Source organism: Anastrepha ludens, chromosome 6, assembly GCF_028408465.1.
Source record: "Anastrepha ludens isolate Willacy chromosome 6, idAnaLude1.1, whole genome shotgun sequence".
Classification (NCBI taxonomy): Eukaryota; Metazoa; Arthropoda; class Insecta; order Diptera; family Tephritidae; genus Anastrepha; species Anastrepha ludens.
The window spans coordinates 73955941-73967303 of NC_071502.1; the positions used below are offsets into that span (position 1 = coordinate 73955941).

General features: G+C 37.1%; 1 protein-coding gene across 1 annotated transcript; it reads left to right on the forward strand.

Annotated features, from left to right (window-relative positions):
* Nucleotides 1-7480: 7480 nt before the first annotated feature.
* On the forward strand, nucleotides 7481-7834 carry LOC128866120 (uncharacterized). The gene has a single exon (XM_054106620.1). It carries the CDS (start codon nucleotides 7490-7492, stop codon nucleotides 7832-7834), a length of 345 nt encoding a protein of 114 aa, XP_053962595.1. The 5' UTR covers nucleotides 7481-7489.
* Nucleotides 7835-11363: the final 3529 nt, after the last annotated feature.

Below are 11363 nucleotides of genomic sequence, written 5' to 3' on the forward strand. Positions count from 1 at the left end.
AAATATGATCAAATATTAGAATGATGACAGGTAGCTTATGGCGTTTTAGCATACAATTTATTTATAATAAACAAGAGCCAATCTACGCTCAACTAGATATTTCTGAAGAATTTGCCAAATCGATTCGATTCTACGACCTAAAAAATGGCTGCAAAGACACCGGGCGTGAATAAAATATCCTACGAAACGACTCGTGAATCTTTGCAACGAAATTTTCAAGGCCGGAATTTTTCCCTACGAATGAAAAACTGCCTTTATTGTCCCTATCAGCCCTCATTATGGACCTCAGATATATCTTCTTATTCCCTTGCTTGTCCAAAATCCTTGAGAAGAATATATCCGTCTGAATTCTGGGGTTCCCTAAAGCAAATGGACTTCTTAGTCCCCGCCAATTTGGCCTCTAAAAAGGAATAGGTGTGAGCAATAGGTGAGGAATAGGTATATATTTTGAGCATTTCACATTCTAGGCATTAGCATCAGGTAATCACGTTTCTCTATTAAGTTTAGATTTGGAGAAAGCATTTGATAGAATCGGCACTCATGTTGTTCTTGACCATCTCAAGCGAAACAAAATTTATAAGTATTTTTTAAGTAACCGCAAGTTTTCAGTCACCGTTAATAATTATAAACCACAGACTCATAGCCTCTTTAATGGTATACCACAAGGGTCATCACCTTCTGTGACTTTGATTATTATATCTTTTAACAAAATTAGCTTATGCTGACGATATTTTAGTGTTTTCCAAATTAAAAAAACCTTAGCAAAGCCATTTATGCTTTCTTGAGCATTTTAAACATCATAACCAAATGTTCAGAAATATCAGAAAATAATGGTCCGAAATTTCATAAATAGGTATGTAAATGTTGCTTCCCCAGTTTGACCTTCTCCAATGTATTAATCCCACATTCTAATGCACTAAAGATTTAAGCTTAATATTCGATACTGTAAAGCCATTAGAATAAGCTTATTTTTTAGACTTAACATAATTAAGTTTTTATCTTCTAAGCATTGCCATGTTCATCCATAACAACTTGCTAACGTAACAAGCCTCTACTAAGGAGAACATTAATCAACTAAAAGCTTCTTACCACACGGCAGCTAGAATGGGTATCTGCGCTTTTCCGAGACCGCCAACAAAAGATCTTCTTGCAGAAGCCGGATTATTAGATATATCCCACATAGACAACCGTAATACAATAATGCTCCTATCTAAGCTTCTTCACTGCAGAAACAAATTGTTACTTGCACTGGTAAACTTAGCAATGCCTAAATATAAAAATAGCCGCCAACCGTCCATGACGTTGCTCCTTTAAAAAACGAATGGGAGTTCATTTATACAGACGGATCTAAAACAGACACCAGTACAGGTGTCCCTCGTATAACACGGTTAATTCGTACCGTGTTATACGAAATCTTGAAATAATATAAATAAAGGCAATGTGTACCGTGTTATATCGAAACCAAATCTTAAGGTGTAAAATTTTACGATAGCTGAAATTTCGTTCCAAATACTACATAAATGAGAAAAGAGGTTACCTTGAAGTTTATATTAAGAAATATAAATTAAATTCAAATTTATGATGAAAAACAAAAATTAAAAAATACAACAAAAAATATATTCAATGACTAGTAATAATAATTACATTGTTGAAAGGAAGAAAAGTTCAAATTTAATATGCATATTTTTCAAAATCGTGTTATATTAATATCCATTCTTGTACCGTGTAATATCGAAACCACATTTTACAAGTACCATGTTATACGAGGGACGCCTGTACTTCGTTTGCAGTCATAAACCAGCTTGGGGTCATCAGCTCAGTCGGTGCTTTACCATCCTACTGCTCGGTTTTTACAGCGGAAACAGCTTGAAGTGGTATTTTATGCTTCCGACAAAGGCGACAAATTCATCATTTGCAACGATAGGAAATCTGTAATGGACACTCTATTTAACCATTCTAACCGAAATCCGAAATTATATCTTATTGAATAAAAATCCCATAAGGATCATATGGGTCCCGGGTCATGCCGGAATACAAGGCAACAATCGGAAAATGCAAATCAAGGCAATTTTTCTTTACTAACTCTTTTAACGTATATAAAAAAAGGGTTAATCGCATTTATCAAATTTTATTTGTGAATGAAATTTCAATCAAGAACTCCCCTGAGTCTAGCGCACGGCCCTGCAAGGCAATGAGTACACTGATACCAGAGCCAAAGAAGCTAAAGAAGCCAAAGAAGCCCAAGAACCCCCACACTTCAGCACATATTTTACCATCAAAGATGTTTGGAATATGATAAAATATTATCTTCAGGAAACGTACAATAATCAATCGATTAATTATCAGCATCACTACAAAACACATAATTCTACTGGCATCAAACCCTTATATCTAGCATACACGTCTTCTCAGAGCCTCAAGATAGTTACACACCTGCGAATCGGTCACATTATAGCCATTCTGCAACTCAAACAACTACACGACAACACCTGCCCAGGATTAGAATATACTAGAACTGCAATTTATTTTAACCTAAAACTTTCCAGTTTACTCAACAACAGATGATAAAAGCATTAGCATAATTTGTAAATTGATTAAATAACCCAAATTAAAACCTTAACTATTTGCGAAACTTTTCGAAAAGTAGTCAACTATAAATTACTCTTTACCATCAAGAATACAAGTTACCATAGTTACCGATCTCGTAGTATTTTCAGATTATTGTATCTCAACAACACATACGAGCCACATACAGACTTGACGCCCTGCGAGTAGCCAGTGCCTATCGCACTGTCTCAGATGACGCAATCCATGTGATAACGGGAATGGTGCCTATCGACCTTCTCGCGGTTGAGATGTATAGGTTGCATAATACCATTGGGCAGAAACCGTCGAACGTGGCTACAAAAGAAGAAAGGCTGCGAACAATTGAAGAATGGCAGATACGATGGGAACAATCCGAGAATGGTAGGTGGACCTTTGCACTGATTCCAAACATTGCGAGGTGGATTGAGCAAAAACACGGAGAAATAGATTTTTGTATCACACAGTTGCTGACTGGACACGGTTGCTTTAAAGCATACCTACACATCTTGAGAACGACCCATACTGCCTGCAGTGCCCCGAAGAACAAGAAACGGCGAGGCATATCTTGTTCCAATGCCCGTGGTTTATAAATGAGCGAAATATACTTGAGGGAGCGTTTGGCGAAAACATAAGTGAGACAAATCTTATCCCACATATGTGCGAAAGCGAAGAAAACTGGAAAATTACATGTGTAGTGGCCGCAAATATCATGAAGAACCTTCAATACGCGGAATATTCACGTAGGTCCCTAGAAAGAGCTCCTTAGCACAATGAACAGAACAGAATGACAATAACAGACGATTAAGTAATAATATACTCACAACGGCCTCCTGACGTACTACTTAACGGTGAAGTTACAGGAGGACATACCGTAGGACATGAGGGGGGTTTAGTTGGGTTAAAGTCCCACACCACGGCTTCGGCCACAGGCTTTTGATGCTTCCCCTCCTCCACAAAAAAAAAAAAAAAAAAAAGAGTACTGTATCTCTGTACTTAAGAGTAGTTGTCAAGTCGATATGTACTTACTTTAAAAGACAGACTTCTCAAAAGTCTTTACAATTTGAATACACTAAATCCTACACTTTTGTAGCCTCCTCGGGTGTCCCACAGGGGAGTATTCTTGGTCCTATTCTATTTTACCTTTTTATTAATGGAATCTGTTTTAACCACTTTACGTTTTTACTTTATGCTGGTGATCTAAAACTGTTTAGTAAAGTAACTTGCCAAGCGTGCGTGCCGCTTGCGTCTTTGCTTTGGAATCTAATGTATGCCTCTTTATCAAAAAGAATTGAAACGGCACAAGAAAATTTCATTCGATTTGCTCTGCAACCACTTCCCCTCTCTGATCCATTACCAAGCTGTAGTGATCAGTGCATGCTATTTAATCTGGGGTCCCTTGTCAACAGACGTATCTTTCAGTTCTTTACTTCTTTTTGACGTTGTTTATGGTTCTGCTGATTGTCCTTGAACAGTTTCAATTCAATGTTCCTCACAAAACTTTATGATTTTACTATTCATTTAACCTAGTTTTTGCTATGCTAAGACTTCTTTTCCATTCGAGAACTGCGTCCCATTATCCATGTAATCATTCTTGTAATCATATACTTAAATAAAACAAATTAAATATTTATGAATCGCAAATATAAAATCAATATAATCATTATAAAAAAGATATTAAAGTCAAAAGCCTAACCAATGAACAAATTTGGGATCACCTAATAAAGGGATTTTCAATAAGGGCGGGTAGATGTCGAAATGGAATAAAATAGCGTTCGCTGTGTGGCACGTAGCGTTGTCCTGCTGGAACCACATGTCGTCTAGGTTCATATGGTTCAATATGGGCCATAAGAAATTGGTTATCATCGTTGTGTAGCGCTCGCTGTTGACGGTGCCCGCCTCACCAACGTCGTTTTCAAAAAAGTACGGACCAGTGACGCCGCCAGCCTAAAATCCACACCAAACGGTAACTTTTTGAGGATGCATTATCACCTGGTGAACCTCGTGTGGATTGGTGTCGTTCCATATGCGGCAATTTTGTTTGTTAACACAGCCATTCATCCAAAAATGCGCCTCGTCACTAAAGATGATTTTTCGCCCAAAACTGGGGTTTTCTTCCAAATGAAATATTCGAAGCCCAGTCAGCGAACCAACGGCGTTGTCTATGGTCATCAACTTTGAGCTCCTGGGTCAGTTGGATCTCGTACGGGTGTAGGCCCAAGTCCCGACGCAAAATTCGCCAAGTTGAAGTCTGCGAAAGGCCTCGGGTTCTGCTGTAATGCTCTCGGCTGCTCTTGCGTTCCTTGAACGTACGGGTGTTGGCTGATTGTTTACCGAACATTGAAGAATCGACTTTGAAGGGCCACTACGTCTACCGAAAAATGGACGCAATGCGCGCAACGTTTGCGTTAATGAACACTCATTTTGATAATAAAGTTTTATCATTTGAACGTCCTGTTCAATCGTGTAACTTGCCATGACGATTTGGCATAAGCAAATGAATAATAAACAAAAGATTTGACAGATGTCACCAAAACAAAATGGCTGCCACAGGGCGCCAAAATCGACCCGCGCCAATTGAAAAACTCTTTAGTATATACATTAATGCTCCACCTTATTTACCAGAGCCAGAGCCAACAACGCAACTTAGAACAGATGATTTTTCCTGCATATAATACCTGCTACCTGTACCTGTATGGGTCCTAAAATTTAATAAATTACATAAATTTACATATACAGGGTTACCGAGAAAGTCATGCTAGATACTAAAGGACCTTATTACATATTTAGGTAATTTCTTATTAATTTTGTTAGATGACATGATGCTCATTACGAGGGGTGCCTTTTATATGTCGGGATTAGAGAAAAAAACAAATTTTAATCATCGAAAATCACTTTATTGTTTTTCAAAATATTCTCCATGAAGATCTATACACTTTTGCATGCGTTTGAACCAATTGTCGAAGCTCTTTTGCCACTCTGAATGAGGTACCTCCAAAACATGTATTCTGAATGCCGCAACCGCTTCGTCAGGTGTCGAAAAACGTTGACCTCTCAGTTTGTTTTTTACGTACGGGAATAAAAAGAAGTCATTCGGAGACAAGTCAGGACTATACGGCGGATGACCCGTTAATTCGATGTTTTGGGTGCTCAAATATGCAGATGTTTGAGCCGATGTGTGAGAGCTCGCATTGTCCTTGTGAAGAGTGATCCGTCTTTGGCGATTGGTTTTCCTAATTTCTTGGAAGACAACTGGCAAACAAATGGTTGTGTACCGCTCAGAATTTACTGTTCTGCGTTGTTTTAGTGGTACGGTTGCGACATGTCCAGTTTTTTCGAAAAAACAGGCGACCATTTGCTTGGAAGTGCTTCATGCGCGAACAACTTTTGTTGGATTTGCCTCATCTTGAAACACCCATACAGTCGACTGCTGTTTACTTTCGTGCTCATATGCGTAAATCCATGATTCATCACCTGTCACGATGTCATAGGCGTATTTCAAAGCCCCGCGATCGTATTTTTTGAGCATTTCCTTCGACCAATCGACACGAGCCTTTTTTGAGCGATTGACAAATTGTGTGGGATCCAACGCGAACACATTTTTTTGACAGTCAAATGTTTATGCAATATTGAATGTATGCTGGCCCCACTAATGCCTAAGATTGTCTCAATCTCACGATAGGTCACATGACGATCTTGCAATATCAGTTCGCGCACAGCATCAATGGTTTTCAGAACAACAACTGATTTTGGACGACCTTCACGAAATTCGTCTTGGAGTGAACTACGACCACGATTGAATTCACCATACCATCGATAAACACTGATCCTTGATGGAGCTTCATCGCCAAAAAATGAATTAAGTTCATCCATGCAATGTTGCTGAGTTAATCCACGTCGAAAGCTGTAAAAAATAATCGCACGAAAATGTTCACGATTTAATTCCATTTTTGGACCGAGATGAATCTTTTAAGTTACTGTAAACAACACAAATAGCGCTGGTATTTCAAAACGTTCTGAGTACGTAAAAGCCAAAAAATGTCAAACTTTGCGATACAGCTGTCAGTTGCCAGATTGCAACACCAGGGTTGCCAAATCCCGAAATATAAAAGGCACCCCTCGTATTTTAGCAAACTTTTTTTTGTTTACTTGGATCTACTCTTTTTAATGATAGTTTCCTTATTTTTAATTTTTAGAAGGATCTGAGTTTTTTTTGCTTTTAGTTAAAAAGGAAGAAATGAAGAAATACATGACTGAAATAAAACACTTAACAATTTAAACTTTTTCATTCATTACAAATCGTTCTCATCAAGTCCGAAAAAGAAAGCCAGAGAACTAGTCATAGTTGTAAATTCACCAGAAGCGCACCAGTAATACGAGTAGTTTCCTGCAGGGTCTCGATCGTGACTGCAAATATGTATGTATATAAATGTCGGTTTTTTCTTGTTCTAAAGCACGAAATTCTATTTTTTAAGCAAATTGAAATACAAAACTGGGCAGTATAATAATTAGTGAGATCATAAATAATATTAAAAATACTAAAAGAATCTTATACGATCAGCTCTGTATCAGCGCAGTCAATACAGTTGTCCTTGAAAACAAATTTGCAGAGAAATAATACTTAGCGTATGTGTGAAGCACATCAACCATGATTTTATTGTAATAAATATGTACTCATATGCAACTAATTTTGAAGCTTCCTTGGATCACACTGTATATAAAAGTCGTTCTCGTCGATTTCTAAACAGTTTTCAAAGGCATTCAACCGAGCAACAATGTTGAAAACAGTGGATTATCAGGCAAGTATACGAGTATATTTTAGAAAAACATTTGGTTATTTCAACAAATTATAATCTATTATCGTATATAATTTTAGCGCCAGTGTCTGATGTTACTCTATTTTTCAATGATTATAATCGACCTTCAAGGCAAAACAATTGCATCAACCATCCCTGAAAATGCTGTTAATGTGCTTGGGCAAGTTGATGCAGTCGATAGTACTGCCCTTGCACGGAACCGCGTACGCCGCAGTTATTATTGGGTAGAAGATGACTCTGACAAAGTGACAATCATTGAAAGTGAACACCTAAGACATGCCTTACAAAATTTTCGGCATGAACAGCACGTTAAAGAGAAACAACGCGAACGTGAAGACGAGCAGCGTCAGAAGAAGCGGGGTGAAGAGTATGCCGAGGATGATGAGGAAATTCAGGAGCATACACCTTTATTTGTGCCAAATCTTTTTGGATAATCTTTTGTAAATTAAACTCAATAAATAGTTCATATTCGTCGCAGGCCATAGCATATTTTTAGAATATACGAGTATAATAATTTTCTTTTTTAAATATCTGTTTATCATATCGCTATTCCACTTCATTGCTTATCATATCGCTAGGAGTCTACTGCGAATGAATCCCGTCTGGAAGTCGAAGATCATAGTCGTAGTCAATAGTGTATTTGGCTTTCAGTGACGACGTGAAAAAAATGAAAATTGAGCTGGGAATATTTATGCTAATGCATTCAGAGCGATGGCAGAAATTGTATAAGTAGATAGTTACTGGAGATGAGGCTCGGAGAAAGAGGGGGGAGTGACCAATGAAAGAAAAAATGTCGAAGTCCTGATAAAAAGCCATGTTTATTGTTTTTCCATATCTTGTTGACGTCCTAGAGTGGCTGTGAGAGCGCAATTTATGTGTGCGGATTGGACTCGTCGAGAATAGCTGAATTGTTCACTATTATAACGCGCCACTCCATTACTTTCTTATTGTGTGAGAATTTGATTTGGTAAAAAAGTGATTCAAGTCGTACTCACAGAAGTTCTATCTTATCACCGAACAGAGTTGTTACAGGCCATCATTATTAGTGAAATTCTGGGGCTTTACTAACGTAAATTTTTTTTTTTTTCTTTTTCCCCCTTATTTTATACATCTGCCCATTGACATTAAATACGTTGTTTAACAATTTGGCCAGGATTTACATACATCGCTTAATGACCAGTGCCAAAGCGATAAAAATTAAAATTAACGAAATAATACTATATACAATTAAATAAAATTCAATACAAGTTTTACTCTACATAATTACAATTTTACAAAACTTTAACAGCAATTGAACCCCTTTGCACATTTATTATTTTCTAGCATTCATTAAGTCGCTTGGTCGAGTTCTCTTTAAGCGTCTTTCAGTGTTTTTTCCCTTTCCAGAAGTTTGTTGATTTCTGCATTATTGTGTTCCTGTATTTTTTCAAAGTGGTTTTTTGCTATTTTTTTGGTCTCTTCGTCTACTGTTGCTATATTAAAAGCCCTGTGGGTGTCATCATTTTCGTGTACCTGTCAGACATGGTCAAAATTCGAAGAATCTTCGATTGCTGTCGTTGAATTTTTACTAGGTGAGACTTTTTAGCCATTCCCCACACCTGTAGTCCATATAGCCAGATTGGTTTAATCATGGCTTTGTACAATAATAGCTTGTTCTGTATAGTAAGTCTGGATTTTGTGCTGACTAACCAATGAAGTTGTCGAAGTTTTTCCTTTATTTGTTTGACCTTTTGCTTTATGTGGTGATTCCAATTTAGTTTCGAGTCCAAATGTATTCCAAGATACTTAGTAGTTGGTTTAATTGTAATTGCTTTGCCATTTATTTTTATTGGAACTGCAGTAAATTTTGTTTTGGTAGTAAATATAACCTGTACGGTTTTGTCTTCATTTATTTTTAGGCACCAATTATCGAACCATTCCTTAACTGCGTTTGTGTATCGCTGCAGTTTTTCAGTAGCGATAGTTAAGCTTTTATCCGTAGTATTGTATCGTCTGCGAACGTAGCAATTGATGAATTAGTTTCGTCAGGAGGTGGTATGTCTGCGGTGAATAAAACATATAGTAGAGGTCCAAGAACGTTTCCTTGCGGAACTCCAGCAGTTATTTGATGAATATCTGAACATTGATTGTCATATTTAATATAGAAACTTCGGTTAGTTAGGTAGCTTTTTATGATAAGATAGTAGTCAAAAGGAATCATTATTTTTATTTTGTGGAGTAAGCCTTTGTGGTACACTTTGTCACACGCTTTAGCTACGTCTAAGAATACTGCCGCACAATAACGATTGTTTTCAAAGTCTGATTGGATTTTATTTGTAATTATGTGGATCTGTTGGATAGTCGAATGTTTTTTTCTAAATCCAAATTGATGATCCGGTATTATACGTTTTTTCTCTAGAAATTGGGTTAGTCGATCATGCAGTAATTTTTCAGCAATTTTAGATATTGTCGGTAGTAAGCTTATTGGTCTATAAGATGATACGGTAGTTGGATCTTTACCCGGTTTTGGCAATGCAATAATCTCTGCCACTTTCCAGAGTTTCGGAAAATATTGCAAGCGAAACATGGCATTGAAAACGTTTCGCAAAAATATATATGCCTTGGTTGGTAGCTCCACTAATGCTTTTCCTGTTATCAAGTCATATCCGGGTGCTTTTTTATGTTTTAGTCCTTTTTTGATGCAAGCTATTATTTCGTGTGTATTCGTCCTTTTTATTTTTGTAAAGTCATAATGATAGTTGTTTTGGTTGTCACTTTTCTTTTCTTCGTCATTTGATAGAACCTCTTCAAAGTATTTTGCTAAAGTTTTCGCTTTTTCCTCTTTTGTAACGGCCCATGAATTGTCATCTTTCTTTAGTGGTGGTTGATGTTTTATTTGGGTTTTTAATGCCTTGGTACATTTCCAAAGAGAGTAGTTTGTATCTTTTTTGGGAGTCAGGTTCTTCAAATACGTCAAAAAAAACGTCAAAATAAAAATTAATTTTATGAAGCCAAAGTTATTGTCGCAGCGAAAAGTTCAATTTTTTATTCGTGCAATACTTTCTCGAGCAATACTTTCCTAAGTCCATTCCGGAAAAAATAAGTTAGGCATGAAACAATATTGCACTAACAAAACTAAATACTAATGTGGCCGCCGTGGCCAAATGGGTTGGTGCGTGACTATCATTCGGAATTCGGAGTACATAAAATTCAGTCTCTGTGAAACACTAAAATGAAGAAAAAAGTTTTTTCTGATAGCGGTCGCCTCTCGGCAGGCAATGGCAAGCCTCCGAATCTATTTTTGCCATGAAAAAGTTCCTCATAAAAAATACTTGCCGTTTGGAGTCGGCTTAAAATTGTACGTCCCTCCATTTCTGGAACAACATCAAGACGCACACCACAAATAGGAGGAGGAGATTGGCCTAAAGGCCCAAAAGGAGTGCTAGCGCCAATTATATATAAATATATATTCAAATAGTGCACAGAATTTTCCAAAAAATAAAACCACACCGATTCAATTATCCACTGCTCTTTTTTATTCCCTTCAAAATAGTGATCATGGCAAGAAATACATTTGTACTAATGTTCGTGTTATTTTTAATCGTTAAAACACTTTCATAGGCCAGTCTTGTAATCGCCTTCAACTCTTCTCTAAAAGTTTTATTCTTTATGGTATCAATCGTCTCAAAATGCTTTCTCAACATCGGCTATAACCTTCTGCACTCATCCAAGCGATGTACCAATATCGGCTACAATCTCTCTGTTGCGAATTTTGAGTTAAACGCATTATACTCATTGTACATTTTCCATGGTTTCGTCCATCACAGAGCTTGAAGAAAGGTCGAATGAGCTAAATCAACAATTTCAGTACAACTAGCAGTAAACTCTTATACAGTATGCTTTTTCAAGCTTGTCGACCGCGTAGGCTGCGTTCAAAGAGGTCAACGATTGCACACATGAAATTTTGTTAGAATACAAAATTTC